This window comes from Notothenia rossii (assembly GCF_949606895.1).
Source record: "Notothenia rossii genome assembly, chromosome: 7".
In the NCBI taxonomy this organism is placed as follows: domain Eukaryota; kingdom Metazoa; phylum Chordata; class Actinopteri; order Perciformes; family Nototheniidae; genus Notothenia; species Notothenia rossii.
Genome location: NC_136905.1, coordinates 26,326,701 through 26,351,326, shown reverse-complemented (window position 1 = coordinate 26,351,326; position 24,626 = coordinate 26,326,701). Strand labels below are relative to the sequence as shown.

The following is a 24,626-nucleotide window of genomic DNA, read 5'->3' as shown; positions in this document are numbered from 1 at the left end:
TTTATTTCTTTAGTTTTCATGCTCAAAATTGCCAGACTTTCATTAGAAAACAATACATGAAAATTAGTTCTGCAGCCCTCAATGAAAACACGAAAGAAACTCTTCAGGAGGAAAAAGACGAATTCAAAATATTCTCCTTTTAGGGAGTTGTGGAGAGAGAAGGGAAAAGATTAATGTTAATTGCAAAGTGCAGACTAAAGAATAAACAGAGAAACCTTGATAAGAAACCTTGTACTAAAGAAAGCTTGGTAATATTTTATATTAAGGTACACATATTAGCAGTATATTGGCTCTTTATTAGTCATTATAAAACACTTATTAATGCCTTATTCTGCATGACCATATTCTACAAGTAATAAGCCATTAGTTGAGAGTTTTTCCTCAATAATCCTCTAATTAGTGTTATTTATTGCAAGTAAGGAAGTTGTTGTAGCCTCCATGAGTTTTGTTCTTAATATGCTCTGCTCAATATGAGTAACGGTTTGAGAAACAAGCAGGACCCAAATGCAGATATAAACTGAAACTTCCTTTATTTCAAGGCTATGATATTTCTATACAATGACAAAACAGAACACTCACCGCAGAACTAGTCAGGGAACAAGACGAACCGACCAAGACAGACAGACAACCCAGAACTTAAATACACACAAGACTCAATCACACAACAAGACACAGGTGAGGAGGGAGGAGAAGACACAGGGGCCCAGGTGAACATAATCAGACAATTAGACACACCAGGGAAACTAATGACAAGAGGAAAACACAGGGAAAAGGACCAGACAATAACCCAAAGGAAAACATGACATGGAAAACAGCAAAAACACCCAAATCTACAAAACTATAAACGTGACATAACATGAGAATCGTGACATAACCCCCCCCCTCAAGGGACGGAATCCAGACGTCCCAAAAAAACAAAAATCCAGCAGGGTGGGTGGAGGGGGTCTGGAGGACGGGTCTCGGGCGAACGGCCCGGGGGCAAGGCAGAGTTAAAAAAAAGGGGAATTCGGGCGGACGGCCTGAGGGCAAGGCAGAGTTCAAAAAGGGGAATTCGGGCGGACGGCCCGGGGGCAAGGCAGAGTCCATGGAGGGAATCTCGGGCGGACGGCCCGGGGGCAAGGCAGAGTCCGAGGAGGGGTGAAGACCAGACAGCTCCGGAGGCCGGTCAGGAGCCGGTGTCGGCAAGATCCCCCATGGAAGAGGACACAGGACCGGCAGGACCCCCGGCAGGAGAGCAGTCGGCGGAATCCCCAACGCGACAGGAAATGGAGTTGGCAGGACCCCCAGCGGAAGAGTAGTCGGCGGGACCTCCAACGTGGCAAGACATGGAGTTGGCAGGACCCCCGGCAGAAGAGCAGTCTGCGGGACCTCCAACGGCACAGGACATGGGGTTGGCAGGACCCCCGGCAGAAGAGCAGTCTGCGGGACCTCCAACGGCTCAGGACCTGGGGTTGGCAGGACCCCCGGCAGAAGCGTAGTCTGCGGGACCTCCAACGTGACAAGACATGGAATTGGCGTCGAACGGACAGCCATCAGGACACGGGGAGCTGGCGTCGGACGGACAGCCAACCGGAGACGAGGTGCTTGAGTCGGCCGGTATGCTGACAGGACACGGGGAGCTGGCGTCGGACGGACAGCCATCAGGACACGGGGAGCTGGCGTGGGACGGACAGCCAACCGGAGACGAGGTGCTGGAGTCGGCCGGTATGCTGACAGGACATGGGGAGCTGGCGTCGGACGGACAGCCAACAGGAGACGAGTTGCTGGAGTCGGCCGGTACGCCGACAGGACTCGAGGAGCTGGCGTCAGCCGATGAGTCAGCAGGTGACGAGGAGCCGGAGTCGGGACCATGGTTACTGGAGCCGGCACTGAAGCCGGGACCATGGCTGTAAGGTCCGGTTCTGGAGCCGGAAACATGGCTGTAAGGTCCGGTTCTGGGGCCTGAAACATGGCTGTAAGGTCCGGTTCTGGAGCTGGAAACATGGCTGTAAGGTCCGGTTCTGGAGCCGGAACCATGGCTCTTGGGGCTTGAGCTGCTAGCTTGGCCTTGCGACTCCTCCTCTTAGCAGCCGCCTGAATACTCCGTGGACCTCCATAAGCCAGACGAGTTCCAGAATATGACTCCTGGACAGGAGCAGGAATTGGGGTAGAAGCACGGGTTGACTTCAGACGGAACCCACCAAGGTGTATGGTGCCAGGTTGGGAATTGGGAGACATGGAGCTAGCATGCCTGGGGCTAGCATGGAGCTAGCATGCCTGGGGCTAGCAGGCCGGGAATCACACACTGAGAGGAAGTCCAAAATCCAGACAGGTAAGAATTTAACTAAACCTGGTTTCTCCATTGCCCTCTGGTGTGCCTCAGCCCGAACAGCCTCTCGCTGCTGACCCCTGGATGCTCCCAACCATCGACTAGAGCAGACAGCCAAAGCAACGGTTAACTCCAATATCTCCTGCTGGAAAGGATCTGCTGGGCCCATATTTCAGGTCGGTTCGTACTGTCACGGTTTGAGAAACAAGCAGGACCCAAATGCAGATATAAACTGAAACTTCCTTTATTTCAAGGCTATGGTATATATATACAATGACAAAACAGAACACTCACCGCAGAACTAGTCAGGGAACAAGACGAACCGACCAAGACAGACAGACAACCCAGAACTTAAATACACACAAGACTCAATCACACAACAAGACACAGGTGAGGAGGGAGGAGAAAACACAGGGGCCCAGGTGAACATAATCAGACAATTAGACACACCAGGGAAACTAATGACAAGAGGAAAACACAGGGAAAAGGACCAGACAATAACCCAAAGGAAAACATGACATGGAAAACAGCAAAAACACCCAAACCTACAAAACTATAAACGTGACATAACATGAGAATCGTGACAATATGGGCTTAATAAGGCAGTACCACAAGAATAGTAATTCTACCATAATAACACTTAACAATATGATCTATTCTTATGTAACAAGACTTGAAAGAGTCATTCTACAGAAAAGGTGGAATCTGGGTGATACAAATCTGCTGAAATATATTCCTTCTAAACACATCTAAAACCTGTTAATGTCACGATTATTATGTCATGTCACGGTTTTAGTTTGGTGTGTCTGTTCTGTTCTCCCTGTCATGTTTTCCTCCTTGTGTATTGTCTGGTCCTTCTCCCTGTGTTTTCCTCCCTGTCGTTAGTTTCCCTGATGTGTCTAATTGTCTGATTGTGTTCACCTGTTTCCCTTGTGTGTCTCCTGTGATCATCAGTACCAGCCCGCCCCTGATTGTTTTCACCTGTGTCTTGTTGTCGTGTGTTTAAATTCCCTAGTCTCCCAGTTTTCAGTGTCAGTTTGTCTTGTCTCTTGCCATAGTCAGTCATTATCAAAATCGTTTAACTCTTCAATACAATACATTTTCCCATTCAAATGTTCACCCCTAGGGCTATGAAATGAAACACTAATGACAGACTTGAAAGACGCACGTAAAATGTGAAAATACAATGACACCTTTAACAAACAAAGTAAGAAGTATCTGACTTTCCTTATGTCTTTGTCCACTGCACTGCCTCAAATGATCTCTTGTTACAGGAGGCACTTCGGAGACAGTACATTACTTAAAAAATAAAAGCGTTTTGTATAGCAGTAACACCAATGACGTAATTTTGGGTGACTGACATTTATTGGATATTATTAATAATAATTTGCGTTTTTTTTACCATTTCAGTGTTATATTTAATGTAGGCTATGTAATGTTATGTAAATATGAATGAGATTTATTTATTGAAAACAAAATATTTTAAATGAAAACTATAGGCTCCACTTCCATGTATGATCAAAGTGACAATGCAGTTCCTTGAACTTGGCATTTTAAATAAATTGCAATTTATGTATAAAACAATTTTTTAATTTAGTACCATTGCAAAGACAATCTCTATTTATTCAACATATATAATGAATGTGAGTATTAGGTCAACGTCATGTATTTTGGTGTCTGCAAAAGTAAGTGACAGTACTTCCACCTTTTCTGTAGAATGACCCAAAACTATAAGTGTTAATTGTGTCTAAATAATTGAAAATTAGGTATTTATATCTAAGAATATGTTTTGGGGTATTGACAGTAGGGATGCACCGAATATTCGGCCGCCGAAAATTATCGGCCGAAAATGGTTAAAAAGGACCTTTCGGCCGAAAGGGTTCGAGCACCGAAAAAATATCACCGAATGTCAGAGAACAGGGTTACGTTGGTAAGCTAACGTGTTGTTGTGATGACGTAATCAAAACGCGGCGACAAGCACGGCGCGCGACCATGCTCGCGGCTGGCTCACAGCCAACATGTCTGCCGCTTGGAGATATTTAAAAATATCAGAGAAAGAGGTGCGGACTGCGATTTGTAAAACGTGTTCAGCTGACATTTCTCGAGGGGGTGTAACTGCAAAGACTTTCCCCACTTCAGGATTACTCCACCACTTGAAATCAAAACACCCGGACAAATATGCGGAGTAAGATCAAATCACAAGCACTGACAGCGGGAGACTGTTCAGCGCTGCCTCTCATGTGCTTGATGAGAAGAGGAACAGACTTATGGCTGATAAAGCAGAGAAGCTAATGTTCATTAAAAAGAACCTCCCACTTTTCCTTAATAAGTAGACAAGGCTGGCTTATCATAAGTTTATCTAGTTCTACATGTCTACTCTATACCCACTTTCCTGAACAATTTTCATTGTGAGTTATAATTCAACATCTCAGGTTATCATTAGGGGGAAATGACAGCAGCACAGTGTTCAATATATTGTACTTTCGGTATCTAAATGATACAATGTTGTTTACATTGCTCATGAGGACAGACCACCTTATTTGCAAATTCTTGAAATTGTAATTTAATTTGTAATTGATTGTGGATTTTGTATCCAGCTTTCACTTTATGTATCTTTATACAATGTTTACTACTTTTTCTTATGAGGACAGACATCCTTATTTACAGATTCTTGAAATTCAATTGTAATTTCATTTGTAAATAGTTACATTCATGTGGATTTATCCAGTTTGCACATTTGTATGCATGCACTTATAGGTGCATTTGTTGTTGTTGAAGGCCTGGCTGTTACAGTCTTTATTTACACTATTTTGTAGTAGGCCTACTGGCCTAGATGTTTATGCAGTTTTAAAGCACCTTGGCTTTGTTCTGAATGCACTTTGTTGTAGTTATCCTACAGAGAAAAATAAAATACACTTGACTTGGAATTAATGTACTGTATGCATTCAAAAGTGCTGAATAAATGTTTTATGGACCCATAATAGTGATTATTATTTAAGTTAAGTTTTGCCATAATCATGTATTTTTCCTTAATCAGGCAGCTGAACAACATTGGTAAAAAATGTATACATTATATATACATATATATGTTTCTATTAATCATTTTCGGGCATTCGGTTTTCGGCCAACTGTTTCCTATTTTCGGTATCGGTTTCGGCCAAGAATTTCCCAATCGGTGCACCCCTAATTGACAGTTCAGCTACCAATAGCAAGGTGATATTGACCTGTATGTTTCATATTTGCACATTTATATATTTGTGAAATTTGCACTGAAGGTTAGACTGGAAACCGGGTACAGGAAGTAGGAGAAAGTGAACTGAATAGCATGGCAGTAGACATCCATGAGTAGAGTAGACTGCTACTAATTTTCCCTATGCAACCTGAAGAGTAAAGGGTCAAGTCCGTGTAAGTGTAATCCTTACACTTACACTTTAAGGATTAGTATGGAGTCAGATTTGGGTCAATATTCTAGCGCGCAAAACAAGCTACTCACGAGCGGAAAATGTGCTTTTACACGCGCATGAAATGACCATCGCGCGCAGATTAAACCCCCGCGAGCAGAGACAGCCCTCTTGCTCGCTCGCGGGAGTGTCAGCCTCACTCGCTGGCGGAGTCTATCTGCGCGCGCGTGAAAAGTTTGTGACACTTTGGGGCGGAGCCACTGGACTTTGATTGACAGCTGCCAGGAAACCTATAGGTTACTTACGTAACCCCAGTTCTCAGAGTAACATGAAGTGAGATGTCTCACTATGGGATGCGCCTCAACGCGTATGCAAACAGAAGCATCAATCTCATTACGCTAATCTTGATTGGCTGGTGATCTTGACGTCTACGTCAGGGAATCCACCCACCCTATAAGTAGCTTGCGCTACGACGCAGCGTCATTCAAAATAAGCACCTCTTCTCGCTTTGTCTTAGCAAGAAGGGCCGTCTGGTGAGACATCTCACTTCATGTTACTCTGAGAACTGGGATTACGTAAGTAACCTATAGTTCTCATTCATAACACTCCGTTCGATGTCTCACTATGGGATATTGAAACTCCCGTATTGCTAGACATGCTTATCTCGAAAATCACTAAAACAACCAGAACTTAACAGGTAGAACCCTGTCTCAACACGGGGCCAAGCACTGCGCGGGCCACACTTGGAGCAGAGACATCTAGCCTGTAAAAGCGGACAAAAGTGAGCGGTGAGGACCAGCTCGCTGCTGCACAAATGTCTTGGATGGAAACACCCTTGAACAAAGCCCAGGATGTAGCCAGTCCACGAGTAGAATGAGCACACAGGCCCGTTGGTGCCTGCAAACACTGACTCGTATAAGCCAGAACAATCGCTTCCACAATCCAGTGGGAGAGCCATTGCCTGTTAACGGGCTTGCCCTTCTGAGGGTTAGCCCAGGATATAAAGAGTTGGTCATTGCAACGAAACTCTTTAGATCTGTCCATATAGGTGCGTAAAGCACAAACTGGACACAGCAAATTCGGCCGCTGTTCCTCAGAGGAACACAGCGGCGGAGGAAATGCCACAATGTCAATGGGGGTACATGAGCCAACCACCTTAGGTATAAAGGCAGGGTTGGGCTTCAGCAACACCCTCGTTTGCCCCGGGGCAAACTGAGTGCATGAAGGATGTACGGAGAGCGCATGAATGTCACTGACTCGCTTTGCAGATGCCAGAGCCAGTAACAGCACTGTCTTCAGTGACAGGTGTTTCATATCAGCTTCTTCCAGGGGTTCAAATGGAGGTCGAGTGAGCCCATCTAAAACCACTGCCAAGTCCCATAAGGGCACCAGTGACCTGGAAACAGGGAGGAGCCTGCGAGCCCCTTTCATAAAACGGCAGACCAAAGGATGTTGGCTAGCCGTCTTTCCCTCAAAGCACACATGGCATGCAGCAATAGCAGCCAGGTACACTTTGATCGTAGAGAACGCTCTGTGTTTATCAATCAGGTCCTGTAGAAATGATAGAATCACCCCGACAGGACATTGAAAAGAGATGTGTCCTTTTTGAAGGCACCACTCCTCAAACACCCTCCACTTACAGTCATAGAGAGACCTGGTGGAGGAAGCTCTTGCACTCTGAATCATGTTTATCACCTTCTGAGGGAGCCCCACTGTATTCAGATGGTACCACTCACGGGCCAGGCCCATAGTGCCAAGCGCTCTGGGTGTGGGTGAAAGATCGTCCCCCCCGCCTGAGACAGTATGTCCCTGCGTAGTAGGAGCTGCCACGGCTGCCCACACAGCAGCTGATATATCTCCGCCAGCCAGTACATTGCAGGCCAGTGCGGAGCTATCAGGATCAGTGTGTGGCGTTGTTCTCTCACTCTGGCCAGAGTTGGGGCTATCAGAGCCAGGGGTGGGAACGCGTACAGAAGGACCGGAGGCCAAACGTGCGCGAGCGCGTCCACGCCTAACGGTGCGTTTAAATCGCGCATTGAAAAGAACAGCTGACATTGAGCATTTTCTTATGATGCGAACAGATCTACCGCGGCTTTGCCGTAACGCACCCACAGCTGACTCACAACCATTGGATGTAGAGTCCAGTCTGCATAGTGGTGCACCTCTGGACAGCAGATCTGCCCCGAGGTTCATCACTCCTGGTACGTGCGTCGCTCTCAGAGAGAGGAGACGTCCGCAGCTCCATAAGATCAGTTTGCGTGCCAGCATGTGTAACTGGAGAGAACGCAACCCCCCTTGGCAGTTTATATACGATATTGTGGTCGTGTTGTCTGTCCTCACGAGGACATGATGTCCTCTGAGAAAAGGCAGAAAGCGTTTTAGGGTGAGGAACACCGCTAAAAGCTCCAGATAATTTATGTGTGACCGTTGGAGGTCTCTGCTCCAGAGACCCCTCACAGGTCGACCTTCGTATATACCCCCCGAGCCCGTCAGACATGCGTCTGTGGTGACCACCTTCCGCGATAGGACAGCACCCATAGACATGCTCCGTACTAGAAAAGTCGGGTGTAGCCAGTGGCGCAGTGCCATTACGCATTTCATAGTGACCATCACTCTCCGCGCACCATGATGCGCGGGGTCCAGTCTGAGGGCAGCTACCAAGCACTGAAACTCCCTCATGTGTAAGCGTCCCAGTCGTACCACCAGGATGGCTGACGCCATGAGTCCCAGTAACCGCAGACATGTTCTGAAGAGAACATATTTGCGTAGCCGGAAATGAGCGAGGCAAGCTCTGAAGGCTTTCACTCTTTCTGCTGACAGGCGGGCTGTAAAAGGCACCGAATTCAGGTGTAGGCCCAGGAAGATTACAGTCTGGGCTGGGGACAACGTGCTCTTTTCTGTGTTTATTACGAAACCCAGATCGAGCAGGTGTTTTACGAGGACATTCGTCTGCGTAATAGCCTCTTGCTCCGACTGTGCGAGAAGCAGCCAGTCGTCCAGATAAGTTGCCAAGCGAATACCCTGTTGTCTTAACGGGGCTATCGCGGCTTCCGTACACCGTACAAACACTCGCGGGCTGAGAGACAGACCGAAGGGAAGTACTCTGTACTCGTAACAGACACCCTGAAAGGCGAACCTCAGATATTTCCTGTGTGGTTAATATACTGGGATGTGGAAATACACATCTTTAAGGTCGACTGATGTGAACCAGTCGTTCTGGCGCACAAGACGCAACAGAGATGTGTGAGTGAGCATTCTGAATTTGTATCTTTTGAGATATTTGTTCAGAGCTCTCAAATCTAGTATAGGCCGAATTCCGTTCCCTCCCCGTTTGGGAACGAGGAAATACTTGGAATAAAAGCCGCTCTGACTCGGTTCGGCGGGTATTATCGATATAGCCTTATTTTCTAGTAGTGAGAGAATCTCTTGCTCCAGAATATGGGCTGACTCTCCCCGGGCTTGTGAATACAGAGTGCCCGAGAAGCAAGGGGGGGTGACAGCGAATTGGAGCCTGTAGCCCCGTGTTACTGTCTTGAAAAACCAAGCAGAATCTGTGAACATCTTCCACTTTTAGCTTCTTAAAGCGAGCGGAGATGTCACATCTCTGTCGTCTGCCCTCTGTGTCTTTATTTGTTATGTTATGGGGCCCTCTAGTGTCTGAACACGGTTGTACCCCAGGTTGACAACCCCGACCGACACTGCGCATGCGCGTGGCGGTGGTGCCTTCACAATCCCGTCTAATGTCCGCCTTTTGAGAGAGGCCGTAGCCGCTCTCAAAAGAGGGGTAGACGACAGGCTGTTTATTGTTTTTATTGTTTTTATTTTCATTTTTATTGACTGCGCCCTTGGCTTCAAGCCTGGAAACGACAGTGGAAAATGATTTATTAGGAAACAATAATGACGACATGTGTTTGTGTGACTTAAACAAGCAGCGGAACTTGCTGTCTTTGATGTTAAGTCCATTTCCCTTATGGCACAAACTTGAGGATGACGTTCTGGCATCACTCGAGGCGGCGGGAAGATGGGGGCATGATGGCACCCCGAAAACACATGAGCATCTCTCGTCGAGGAGAGGAGAGGAGAGGAGGCTGTCAGGCCGCCCGCGTCTTCTTCCTCGCCTGGTGGCTGAAAACCTGGGTCGGCTGTGCCTGAGTGGCAGCTGCCGGAACCGGAGATCTTCTTGGCCAGCTCATCCTCGCCTCGTGCCTGGGCTGGGGACCCGGGACGGGCTGTGGTCTCTGCTGCTTCGGTATCTTGAACCTGGCAGGACGTGAGGTAGCTTGAGTGAAGGCCTGCCGCGGGACCGTTGAAGGTGGCGGCTGGACCCTTCTGGGGAGACTGAGCTGGAGAGCCTCGTCTTCCTTCTTTTTTGATTCGCATCTCAGCTGCATCGAAGCTAGAGCGGAGCCAAATATGCCCTCGGGAACAATAGGCATGTCCAGAACATCCTTTTTTTCCCGGTCTGGAAGGTTCGTCAGGTTGAGCCACCTGGCTATCTCCTGTACCACCATAATTCCCAGTGCTTTGGGAGGAGGCAAATGTCCGTTATCGCTGCGGTCTCCTCCCACACGGCAGGCTCAGGTTTGCTCGACAAGTCTTTGCAGAGCTCCGCCTGGTAGGCGGTCAGCAGCGAGGAGACATTGAGTGCCCTGGCGGACAAAGCTGCGGCTTTATAGGCCCGTTCGGTCATCGCTGACTGAAAACGGTCTGCCTTTGCCGGTAGCGTGGGGTTCCTGCTCGGTGTCAAAGCCAGCCTCGGTTGGAAGTGGGCTGCCACCAGCAGTTCCATGGGCGGCATCCGGAGCAGGCCGAGCCTCTCCATACCGTCACAGTCCAGGAATGAGGCACCCTGGATTGGGGCCTTGTTGCTGAAAGGGCGGTCTCTCCACGAGACCGACACCTCGTCCAGCATCTCCGGAAAGACTGGAAGGAGCTGCCTCTTCGTCCTCGCTGCTTGGGGCAATTGCTTCCCCTCGTAGCAAGATCTGGAGGTCTCCTTGGCCACTTCAGGCCATGGGATGTCCAGCCTGGACGCAGCGCGTTGACACATGGCCTGCAAGTCCATACTTAGGCAGGGCTAAGCTGGTGTGCTTTCGCCCGGGAGAGCGGACATCGCTCCCGGCTTTGCAGCCTGAGCCGATGAAACGAAGATGTCATCCTCGTGCTCATCCGAGTCGGACAGGAGGAACTCAGAGGCATCCTCTTCTTCCTCCATATAGTCCAACTCCAGGACATCCTCCGCGGGTGGAACCATGATGAGGTCCAGGCAGACCTGGTGTGAGTCTGTGCCTGAGATCTTAAACCTGCAGCCGCATAGCCAAGCCTCCGAGTCCCTGACTCCTCTGGTGTGAGGGAGAGAAGGGTCTATCTTTGTTCGCCGGGGTGTCGGCGTGGAGTGGACACACTAGTAACAGGTACGTTACTGAGAAAAAAATCCAACCTTGTCGTTAATCCGAAAGGAAAAAGCGACGGCGTAGATTTTATTCTTTAAAGAATATTAACTGGTGTGTTAATACCTTTTGTTTTTATCTCCGTCTCCTCTGGTGTGAGAGAGAAAAGAGAACGTCCTCGCTACCGTGGTGTCGGTGTGGAGGGAAGAAAAGCTAGCAACAGGTATGTTACCAGCTTGAAGAAAAAATCAAACCTTACCGTAATTTCGAAAGAAAGAAACGGCGAGGCAGATTACAATATTAACTGGTGTGATAATATTGTTCAGTCTTCTTGCAAAGCAAAATAGCAACCGGCAAGTGCCCGTCGACCGAATGTTAGCTTTGGGTTCAGTCTGTGGACCGTTAAGCTAGCCCGGCTACGGATAATTCGAGATGTGCTCTGAAGCGAGAAGAGGTGTTTGAATGACGCTGCGTCGTAGCGCAAGCTACTTATAGGGTGGGTGGATTCCCTGACGTAGACGTCAAGATCACCAGCCAATCAGGATTGGCGTAATGAGATTGATGCTTCTGTTTGCATACGCGTTGAGGCGCCTCCCATAGTGAGACATCGAACGGAGTGTTATGAATGAGAACTGGAGTTGCCAGGTCTGATAAATGCCTGAACTACCAAGAGACGAGGACAGCAGCAATATCAGTTGGACGAGATTGAATGGTAAAGATGTCCGTAAAAAATCATTATATTCGTAAAGTGTACAGCTAATATATATATATATACGTATATATTAATTAATTTTATATAAAACAATATATTTTTGAGTGGGCTGTATCTGTCGAAAACTGCTAGCTACTGTCTGCTGTATGCACCTCTTACGAAATTAACTATAAATGAACTATAGTATTACTATAGTATACTGTAAGAGTTGTACAGTATAGTGTCCTATAGTACGTTTGTAGTGTTCTGTAGTATTTTTCACCTGCTATCGTATTACTATAGTTTTTTCTGTAGTGCCATTTTATTAGCTATAGTAGCCCTATAATATTTCAATAGTAATACTATGTATCTAGATCTTTGTAGTATTCCTATATTATTTTAAATAGTATAACTATAATATATAGTGTTTCATAGTTGTTTTTTAAATACACTATAGACCACTCCTAGTAATATCATGATATTGTCATAGTGAAAGCATATTATTACTATAGTGTTTGTAAAAGTACTACTTTATTTATTTTTTTGGTGTTTCCGTATTAAGACTATATTATTTTAAATAGTACTACCATAGTATAATATATAGTGTTTCTGTAGTTGTTTTTTGAACACACTATAGAACACTCCTATAGTAATTGTATGATATTGTCATAATGAATGCATATTATTACTATAGTGTTTGTAAAAGCATTACACTCCTAGAATTAATGTGTCATTTTTTTTATATCAAATTAATTGATAGTTCAGGCTTTTATCAAACCTGGCCACCCTGGGCTTCCTGGCAGCGGTCAATCAAAGTCCAGAGGCTCCGCCCCAAAGTGTCAGAAACTTTCCACGCGCGCGCAGACAGATTCAGCGAGCGAGTGAGGCTGACACTCCCGCGAGCGAGAGAGATGAAGGCCATCATTAATATGTGGCTGAACACTTACTTTTCACTAAGTTGATAATGTTAAGAATTCTTCGTCAAGGTGATGTTAAATTATGTATAATGCTCTTATGGTACGTGGTACTATAGGATGTGGAGAAGAACAATTTATTTTTATCTTTTCTAACCATATAGTTGCACTCGCTCAGTAGTGTGAGGATTTCAAAAGCGCAGGTCAGCCCCTGAAGGAGAGCCAAGTAATTGAACGCTTTTAAACTTTGTACTTCACATGTCACTATAAATCTTAAATCCTCACCAGTAAAAAGCTACAGAGGGTTGAACACATTGTTAGCTAAAATGCTAATGCTATCGTTGATAATCTTCAAAATTACTATTATTTTTGTGGAAAAAACCTAGCTTGAAGGTTGTGAGATAGTCATGTTTATTGATTGATTGCATCTTTATTCATTGTGTGGTGTGGATTTGGAGGGGGACCTAAATGTACAAGCTAGTGTTGCCAACCTAGTCTGCAAGAGTATGCGACTTTTGAAGTTAGTGCTGCTGTTTTGTGCTCCTGATAGTTTTTCAAGATGCCAACTCTAACACTCTTCTGTGTTAAATCGTAATAGACTGCTAACACTATGACAACCTGCGTTTTCAATTGGTAAAGGGATTGTTTGTGGAGTTCACTAATTGCATAGTTACATCTGAAATCTGTTGCAAGTACAAACATGGTGAGGAAAATACATTTCCCATTGCCCCTTTTATTATGGAATACATCCTTCATCACTATACAAATAGAAAACAGGAAATTATTTAGAACTACAGTATGTTGTGAGTAACATTAGTAATTCTTCCATTTGAGCCCGTCTAATTAGCACAGACTACACTGAATTACTTTAGGAAACCAAAGCTATTTAATTGTGTCCTGCATCGTTGTTCATTCCACATTCTGCTCAAAGCTATTAAATCCAATATCAACCCTGATGATTATAATGTGGTAGATACTAATAGAATAATGCTGGAGAATAGGAGAGTGCAGAGGTAATTAGAAAGCAAAGGGTCATCGTTTTTGCCCAGAGGAGGATGCAGAGGGAATTACCTGGTCCAAAGACAAAGGAGACAGAAGGTGTTAAGAAGAAGAAAGAGACAAAAATAACGTGGAAAGAAAGAAAGGAATAAATAGAGAGAAGAACAGAGAGGGACTCAAGAACTGGAGGACGGATGGAGACTGTAAAAGCGAGAGAAAGGCGACAAGAGAGAGGAAAGAGAAAAATGAGACTTGTTTCATTTTGAAATGATGGAATGTGTTCCCGCCCCAGAGCTCTGTTCAATAACTCGCCTTTTGTTGTTGAGCTCTGGAGGAGACAGGAAGCAGAAGGAAAAAGAAAAAGCAAGAAAGAGCAGAAAAGGGAACGTGTATGAGTGTGTGTTTATCTGCGCAGAGATGGTGTATGCGACCTATACTTGCATAAGGAACATTAGTCCGCCTACTCTCCTGCCATCAATGCTGTCTACTGAATCACCTGCATGACTGGTGATGATCAAAGAAAGATAAACACATGGGTCTCTACAGTCATACAATAAAAAGGCATGGTATGCCGATGATGCAAGCCAAGTGTTTCTGTTTTTAGCCTAATGGATTCATAAACAGCCTATTTTCGGGCTGAAACGTATTAGCAGTCACTCATATGCTCATGATAGATATTCATATGACTATGAATCTAACAATAAATGCAGGTTATGTTCCTTAATCTGGGTGTGGTTTATGATGAGAGTACATATTAATTGATCAAAGTTAAACACAGTCTTCAGCTTTATGGTTATGTAGTAGCGTAAATACATGTAGAATTAACTGAAATTATGTAAACTTTAATTTTGACAAAAATGCTGCTTTGCAAATGTTTTCTGATAAGAACAATTGAAGGGAACAATACAATACATTTGTAGCTCAATTTTAAAATAACTTTAGTTTGTTTAAAAGACAACTTCACAGGAAACTTTTAATATAATTTATTCTAGTGATCTAGGAGACCTCATTCCTCTCAGTAAGACCCTGATTAACCCTGCTGATTTAAGAATTCAGACTGCCGGTCTTGCATTATGTATTGTAACATTTAGGTAATCATAAATGTAGCAGCCATAAACAGCAGCTCCAGCGGCAGCAGCTCCAAAACCCTCTGCTGAGGTCACATCTTGTCTCTGCACACCATCATACCTAAATCTAACTGCACCATTTGCTCTTTTGGCCAAGTACCTACACCTCTTTTTAAATTATGTTTCCCTATCTAGTCTCAGTTCATCTACACACGCATCAACACATCTTTGCAGACAAGAGAGGTGCCCCTGCCTTTAAAACAGCAGCTCTGAGATCATTCCTAGGGAAATCTAACCTCAATCAAGTGTCTTGATCAAACTACACAGACCCATCCCCAACCTGCAGGTTTCAAGCAAAATGTTTCAACACGCTGCTTCAGTCCCAGCTGCCCAGACATGAACTTGATAACACATTAAGTTGCTGTCGGTTCCAAACAGCACAGAAACGTTCTAAGTTGAAACTTTTCCCTGATTGACTAATGGCCACCAGCTCAGATTCAAGTCTATTTTACATTGCACTACAGACCACACTATCTTCCTCAATCAATGAGTCCTGAAATGGTTTTTCTCCCACAGGCACTGATCTTCAGGTATATTTGTGTAGCAATGTGATTTGGTAGTATTCATAGCAATCTGAGTGCAATACATTCTTTATCAGTTTATCACTTTATCACTTTAAACAACTCTCCTGTTATCTCCATCAGAACAACCTTCTGGATCCGCACCAGTCTGGTTTCAAGGCAGGTCACTCAACAGAAACTGCTCTCCTTGCTGTCTCTGAGGAACTGCACTCTGCTAAAGCAGCCTCCCTCTCCTCTGTCATCATCCTTCTGGACCTGTCTGCTGCATTCGACACGGTGAACCATCAGATCCTCCTTAGCAGTCTCCAAGAACTTGGATTTTCAGGCAATGCACTTTCCCTCCTCACCTCATACCTCAAAGACCATACCTACAGAGTTACTTGGAGAGGGTCCGAGTCCGATCCTTGTCAATTAACTACAGGGGTCCCTCAGGGCTCTGTTCTTGGTCCCCTCCTCTTCTCCTTGTACACAAACTCGCTCGGATCTGTCATTAGCCCGCATGGTTTTTCATACCACTGCTACGCTGACGACACCCAACTAATTCTGTCCTTTCCCCGCTCAGAGACCCAGGTCGTCGCACGCATCTCTGCTTGCCTAGCAGACATCTCTCAGTGGATGTCTGCTCATCACCTCAAGCTCAACCTTGACAAGACTGAACTGCTTTTCCTTCCGGGAAAAGATTGTCCAACTCTTGACCTAACAATCAACATCGGCACCTCTGTTGTTTCCCCGAATCTGGGTGTGATCCAAGATAAACTGTCCTTCACTGCAAATATAGCTGCTACAACCCGCTGCTGCAGATACACGCTTTACAACATCAGGAGGATACGTCCCCAGCTGACCCAGAAAACAGCGCAGGTTCTGGTCCAGGCTCTCGTCATCTCACGCCTAGACTACTGCAACTCCCTCCTGGCTGTTCTACCTGCATGTGCCATCCGACCTTTGCAGCTCATCCAGAATGCAGCGGCTCGTCTGGTCTTCAACCTTCCAAAATTCTCCCACACCACGCCGCTCCTCCGCTCCCTTCACTGGCTTCCGGTAACTGCTAGAATCTACTCCAAGACAATGGTACTTGCGTACCATGCTGCGAATGGATCTGGCCCTTCCTACATCCAGGACATGGTTAAAACGTACACCCCAGCACGTGCACTCCGCTCTTCATCAGCCAAACAGCTCGCTGCACCCGCACTGCGAGGGGGACCCAAGTTCCCATCAGCAAAAACTCGTGGGTTTGCTATCCTGGCTCCAAAATGGTGGAATGAGCTCCCCATTGAAATCAGGACTGCAGATAGCTTGCACATCTTCCGGCGCAGACTGAAAACTCATCTCTTTCGACTCCACTTCGAGCGATAGAATTACTAACAAAGCACTTATATACTAATAAAGGACTGGCTTATCTAAAGCCAGTTGAGTAGCACTTGAAATGTTTGGCGGCTCTATGAAACCTGATGTACTTATATGATTCTGCTTTCTTCAAGGTTGTATCTTCCTGGTCGAATGTACTTATTGTAAGTCGCTTTGGATAAAAGCATCAGCTAAATACAATGTAATGTAATGTAATCAGTCCTAGCAAAAATACATGTGAATTGTCCGAACTTGTTAGATGTTGTATAGGAATGAATATGCAGAAGCAATGAATGTGAGGTCGGTATAAGTTTTAATGTTGTGTTTACAGGACAGGAAAAAATAATTTAAAAAACACAAGGCTCCCACTTCAGATTTATTGTTACATGAGCTCACAGTACTTTCTACAAGAATGAATTCCTTTGTAAACATGAACAGATGTTTTCACGCTGATAGAGTTTTTGTTGTATGAAGGCAAAAGGATTAAAAAAAAAAAAACATAACTGACAGGATTTACCGGTTGAATTAGTCCATGTGAAGCTGGAGTATAACACAAAGAAATATAAAACTAAATTTCCCATGATCCACCGAGGTAGAATAAGGCAATCCTATAAAGGACCTCTGTACAGTAATTATATAAGTATATTTTGTAGGCCAACAGTTTTTTTCTTCTAAACACTGTGTCTTAGTTCTCCTGTTTACCTGAAAAAACAAGCCAATATCCAACCTCCTAGGAAGTTCTCATGTTGTAAGTCAAATACTCTTTCAAACTATGAGAAGAAATTGCATTTGAATGCTTCTTTTATATGTCATCTTAGTTCCTTTGAATTTCTTTTTACAACTCAGACAGTTATGATTATGTTTTCATTCAATGACATTCCTGCACAGTCTTGTTTGAAGAGATGAGGGGGTTGGTTCAGTTTTTTTGTTTAACAATATCTATTCACAGCATTGGCACGTTAAACGGGGACATTAGAAAAAGGAAGCTAGAGTGGTATTGTAGATATCCATGCAGACCCAGACACTCAACGGTGCAGAGTCAAAGTAGATAGAGATGACACTAAAACAGGAGTCTGCAAAGCAATAAATACAGGAAGGCAAAATAAATGAGGAAACACAATTGACTTGTTACTTACTCGGAAGCACAACAAAATACAAAATCAACACAGCAAAGAGTGATCATACAGAGGTTAAGCTCAACTAGAGGGACAATGGAGGGTACTTGTAAATCGCAAAAGATCCAAATGTGAGTGTAAATGTTCATAAAGCTGCTAGAGCTATACATTTTACTAGTTCATAGGTTGTTATGCCCATTTCAGTCACTGGGAACTAAAGCCCTAAACTGTCAAATCCATCCGTGAAACCTATTCTGTGTTTGCTACGTCACGCCTTCACTTTTCACAAATAATTACAAATCACAAATAATTGGTTCACAATCTCACTTTCTCTCATAGCTCATATTAGTGAATGCACTCATTGGTTTATTTTCAGATAAATAGAGAAAGTGTCAATCTCATATGCCCTCATAAAAGTGACAGTTCAATTGTGTGTCATGTTAGTTTTCACTATATTTCCTGATCAATCAATCAATGTTTATTTATATAGCCCAATATCACAAATGTTACATTTGTCTCAGTGGACTTCACAGTTTGTACAGAATATCAGTATGACAATACGACACCCTCTGTCCTTAGACCCTCACATCGTACAAGGAAAAACTTCCGGAGAAAACCCAGAGTTTAAAGGGAAAAATGGGAGAAACCTCAGGGAGAGCAACAGAGGAGGGATCCCTCTCCCAGGACGGACAGACGTGCAATAGATGCCGTGTGTAAATTGAAAAGATAATACATTTGCAACATAGGTAGTCCAAATGTTTGGAAATGCATGTGTCCATAATAGGAAGATGAATCCACGAGGATATCCATCCAGGACTTATGATCCAGGACCACAGCAATAGGCACAGCCACGACTCAAGATCCAGGGCTCGCGATCCAGGACACAGGACCGCAGCAACAGGATCATCCATGACTCCGGATCCCGGCGTATATAGACACCAATAAGAAATACATTTGAGGAAGCTGGGTTAATCGGAACATGAGAGTACACAGGTATAGACAGAGAGAAGGAAGTATTAAGATGTCCCCCGACAAACTAAGCCTATATCAGCAAAACTAGGGGCTGAATCTAATCGGCCCTAACTATAAGCTTTATCAAAAAGGAAGGTCTTAAGCGCACTCTTAAAAACGGATAGAGTGTCTGCCGCCCGAACACAAACTGGAAGCTGATTCCACAAATGTGGAGCTTGATAAGAAAAGGCTCTGGCTCCCATTGTACTTTTAGAGACTCTAGGAACAACCAACAACCCTACATTCTTGGAACGTAATGCCCTAGTAGGACAGTAGGGTATAATGAGCTCTTTAAGGTAAAATGGCGCCTGCCCATTAAGGGCTTTGTAGGCGAGAAGAAGAATTTTAAATTCTATTCTGTATTCTATAGGGAGCCAGTGTAAGGCAGCCAGAACAGGAGTAATGTGGTCCCTTTTCCTAACTCTGGTTAGTACACGTGCTGCAGCATTTTGAATCAGCTGAAGCAACTTGACTGACTTCTTGGTACACCCTGATAATAAGGAGTTACAATAATCCAGCCTTGAAGTAACAAATGCATGGACTAGTTTCTCTGCATCGTTTTGAGGCAAGATATGCCTGATTTTTGCAATGTTACGTATGGAAGTAGGCTGTCCTTGAAATTGATTTTATGTGGGTGTTAAAGGATAAATCCTGATCAAATATAACACCAAGATTCCTTACAGTCTCACTGGAGGCCAAATTAATGCCATCCACAACTAGTATATCTTTAGATAATTTATTTCGTAGATTCTTCGGGCCGAGTACAATAACTTCAGTTTAAGTCGTGTTTAACATCAAAAAGTTTAAGGTCATCCACGTTTTTAAGTCCTTGAGGTAGTGTTGAATTTTATTTAGATGATTAATTTCATCAGGCTTGATTGACAAATATAGTTGAGTATCATCCGCATAACAGTGGAAATGTACAGAATGATTCCTTATAATATTGCCTAACGGAAGCATATATAATGTGAACAGAATAGGTCAGAGTACTGAGCCCTGTGGCACTCCATGGCTAACTTTGGTTTGCATGGAAGATTCCTCGTTGACACATACAAACTGAGAGCGTTCAGATAGATAGGACCTAAACCAGCCTAAAGCAGTTCCCTGTATGCCAACTAAGTGCTCTAGTCTTTGCAATAGGATATCATGGTCGATAGTATCAAATGCAGCACTAAGATCGAGCAAGACAAGAATAGACACAAGTCCCTTGTCTGAGGCTATTAGAATGTCATTTGTGACTTTAATCAGAGCTGTCTCTGTGCTGTTCTAAAGCCAAACTGAAAATCTTCAAATAAATCATAGTTTTTTAAGTAATCACAGAACTGTTTTGCGACCGCTTTCTCAATAATTTATGAGAGGAACGGAAGATTAGAAATAGGTCTATAGTTGGCTAAAACCTCTGGATCGAGGTTGTGCTTTTTAAGAAACGGTTTTATCACTGCTACTTTGAATAATTGTGGAACGTAGCCTGATAATAAAGACACATTCATAATATTTAATAAAGAAGTGCTAATTAATGGAAAAACTTCCTTCAACAGCTTAGTTGGAATCGGGTCTAAGATACACGTTGATGGTTTAGAAGAGAGAATCATTGAATTTAATTGTTCAAGGTTTATGGCTGAAAAGCATTCTAGTTTACTATCTAGTGTAATATTAGAACTAACGTTTCCGGGAGCTGTTGATAACACTATACTGGTCAAAGGCAAGAGGTCATTAATTTTGTTTCTAAGAGTAACAATTTTATCGTTAAAAAAGCACATAAAATCATTACTACTGAGTGCTATGGGAATAGAAGGCTCAGTCGAGCTGTGGCTTTTTGTCAGCCTGGCTACAGTGCTGAAAAGAAATCTTGCATTGTTCTTATTCTCATCTATTAATGAAGAGTAGTAGGCTGCTCTCGCTTTACGCAGTGCTTTCTTATATTCATTGAGAGTAATATGCCAAATTAAACTAGATTCTTCAAGTTTAGTGGAACGGCATATCCTTTCAAGTTGACTCGACTTTTGCTTTATTTTGCGGGTTTCGGCATTATGCCATGGAGCTAATCTATGTTGTTTTATTTTCTTCTTTTTCAAAGGAGCAACAGAGTCTAACTTTATTCGCAGCGCATCTGTAGCACTATCAACAACATGATCAATTTGGGTTGGTGTACATTTTGTATAAGTTTCCTCCCTTACATGCAGACATGCTATCGAGTTAAGTATTGGTGGAATCTCTTCCTTAAATTTGGCTATACAGTAGCACTAACAGATAGGTTTCTGCTGCAGGAGCTTTTGGCTAATGCTTTGTAGTCTAGTAACAGTACTTCAAAAGTTACTAAGAAATGGACGGATAAAGCAGGATTATGCGGTTCGACTAATAGTTGCTCAATTTCAATACCATAAGTCAGAACAAGGTCGAGAGTGTGATTATAGCAGTGGGTTGGTTTATTTACACTCTGACGGAAACCAACAGAATCTAATATAGAGTTAAATGCTGATGTGTTCCTGCTGGTGATGTGACTCTGCATATGTAGCTGTCGAAGGAAACCTTTTCTCCACCTCCCGTCTCTCTCATGGTACTAGAAACTTCAGGTTCACACAGGTATTTATTCATCAAAAGCTCAACAGTTCTAATTTAATTTTAAAGGGCATTCACAGTAGGAGCGTGGAGGACTTGATTGCTGCAATTTGGAATTTAGGCAAAGAGAGGACGAGAATGCACACATTTCAGAGCATTCGGTTAATTTGCATTAAAAAGGAATATAATCACACTCCAAAATCAATGTGCGCGCCATTAGAATAAAAGCAGAAACAATCCCAGCAGAATACCTGCTATACCTTCGATTGCTTGTGATTACACATTCTTTTGCAGGGAACTTAATCTTTGATCAAGGGGACCTAAATAAGGTCCTCAGACAAATGGATATTTTACAAAAGAGTGGTACAAAACCTCCCACTGCTGGCTAAAAACGTCCATATCCTCTCTCCTCTACTCACTCTATTGCTCTCTCAAAAAAGCCCCTCATACCCTCCGTCTGGCACTTATTCTATTTATTTTCCTATTATTTAAGCCAACAGTATAATTGTATGTCTCATGAGGGTTGTAAAAACCAAAAGGTTCCAACCTTTGCACTCCTTAAGCTTGGTTTCCTGCTCTTATGGGGTCCTGGGAATTGATGCTTATTACATTGTTATCTCTACTGTGAATCACTCATGGGTTAAAATACATCTCAACACTAAAGTGTAATATGCAAATGTACGGCCTCAAATCCCAAACAATGTCTTTGAATTGCAATTTCCCAAGCAATAGGCAAAAAATACAGCACACAAACAGGTGTTTATGTCCAAAGCCATATGGGGAGAGCAGGGTAAATGGATCCACTTTTCACATTTTATGCTGCTACAGCAGAATAAATGTGTACTCCCCCCAGGCAGTAATTGCCGTGTATAATTAGGGTTGCTGGGCATGCATGGAAACTAGCACAAAAATATGAAATCAAAGCAATTTTGCAAGTATGATCCCTCTAAGCTGTCACAGGGTATAAGTATGAGGCAACATACATCCCATAGAGCAGGGGTCTGCAACCTTTTTGACCAAAAGAGCAATTTTCCCCCTTTTTCCACCAATTATTTTTGTCTGGAGCCGCGTTTGATAGCTTGATAGCTTATAAAGTTGTATATACTGTATTGTTATATGATAGACAAAAACTATAGTTTTTGTGCATTTATTATTTATTACATTATAGAAAACGGTTTACCTCTTATAATAAACAAATAACTCCTATAAGGAGAATTAAAATAAATACACAGGCCTACTTTAAAATACATTAAAGACAGTACTTGGGGAGTCCTTTGGACATTTGAAGAACATAAATACAATTAAAATGGGCCCACTTTGAAATAAATAAAACATAACTGCACCCTAAAAATTGTTAACTGATTGAATTATGACTGAAGATCGTCAGCTGTCTTCCTCTTCCGTGTTTTTCCTCCAATACGTAAAGGCCGCAACACTTTTGACAACTCCTCTCCACATATCAAACATACCGGTAAGCCAGCATCGTTTGCTGTGAAAGCATATAACTCTGTCCACGCAGAATTAAACCCTCTTATTTTCTTTGATATATTCATATTAGCTAATCGAGCCGGGGGTCAGGTTATTCGCCTGCAAGAAAAGGACCAGCAGGATATGATGTATATTTTACTTGACCTAATTAAAACCGTTTTTTTGTGTCACAGTATCATCTCAAAATACAAGATATGAAACATTTTCAACCATGCAACAAAATATAAATAGTCCTACAAATATTTGCATTTTATTTCCTTCTTATTTTTGTCCAAACTCAAGGGAGCCAGAGCTGCGGGTTGCAGACCCCTGCTATAGAGGTAAGATCTAAGACTTTCCCATTCTAATGTAAACAAAATAGTAGATGTATTAATATGTTTGGTCTCTGTTGGCAATTCTACGAGAACATGTTCAGCTACCACCTGTTGGATTTGGGCAAATATTTCTATCTTTGCCAATTTTCAGTCTCAAAATTAATTTGAACAACAGGTTTGTTTTGTGTACAATTTGCATATATATGTTTCTGATGCTAGATCTAATTTAGATTGATCCCTCGCCTCTGATCAAATCATAGTGCATCTGCTGTGTGACACATGCAAAGATCCCACCTGAGCAAACATTTGTAATGGTAAGTTCATTTATTTAAAATATGAATGTGATTACATAACATTAGAAACTGCTTCACACAGCAAATCAGCTTCATTAGATAATGAATTCTTTTTGTATATATTACCAAAGTCTCACGTGTATCTAATTTCATTTCAATGCTTTATTTTGATCTTTATTTTTAGCCAACACAGCTAAATTGAAATGTTTTGACCTAAAGTAACCTGGCTCTTTTACATCATCTCCTCTGTAAGAGTTATAATGGAAATTGATGACATTTGTGATGTCTGTGTAGAAATAAGCAGTGAGTCATCCGACCCACCAGCTCAACCTGCCCATGTTCAGCTCTTACAGCAGCCATTTGACAAACTGGACTTCATTTTCAATAGAAAAACACATTTGTCCCTATTTACCCTTAGAACACAATTTGTTTTGTATCATTTTATTATTTATTACACCCACCTTTTCAAACTATTCAATGATATACAAATAGAGGCTGCCGTTACATTATTAATTGTAAGGAGCATTTTGCGACAGCCCTGCAGTAAGAAGGTTCAAAGTATTACAAGTTTTTCCTTGTACGATGTGAGGGTCTAAGGACAGAGGGTGTCGTATTGTCATACTGATGTTCTGTGAAGTCCACTGAGACAAATCTAACATTTGTGATATTGGGCTATATGAATAAACATTGATTGATTGATTGATTGATTGATTGATTGATTGATTGATTGATTGATTGATTGATACTCTTCACAGAAGAAAGAGCCTTCTGCAGTGTGTCCATGCACTGAATGTGAAATGATCCATGTTTTGTTCTTTGAGACCTTTGCAATACAAATCTTATGTTGCCTATCTACCATATTAACCTAGCTGCTAACCACTTCACCTTCATATCATGGCACATACATTTGTTACCGGTGGATATATACACTTTTATCTACTGAAGACATGCAAAGCTGAGCTATTAATGTTTCATATAAGCTGATGCAATATCACACCTTCTTCTATGCCGAAGGCAAGTCAAAACTGTAATACAACTCAGCCCTTGACTTTATTCTTTCCTTGTTGAAAACAAATCCCAGTAGCTGAGTATGTGAAGATACGTCAGATGAAGGCAGTGAAGGCACCACCAGGATACCCTTAAACCATCAC

The 24,626-nt window shown here is 43.1% G+C and overlaps 1 protein-coding gene across 1 annotated transcript; it reads left to right on the top strand.

Moving 5' to 3' along the window:
• Positions 1-566: 566 nt before the first annotated feature.
• Positions 567-2,839, top strand: LOC307013807 (uncharacterized protein). Its single transcript, XM_079641351.1, has 2 exons — positions 567-1,926; positions 1,993-2,839. The coding sequence occupies exon 1, from the start codon at positions 1,506-1,508 to the stop codon at positions 1,890-1,892; it is 387 nt and encodes a 128-aa protein (XP_079497477.1). The 5' UTR covers positions 567-1,505; the 3' UTR covers positions 1,893-1,926; positions 1,993-2,839.
• Positions 2,840-24,626: the final 21,787 nt, after the last annotated feature.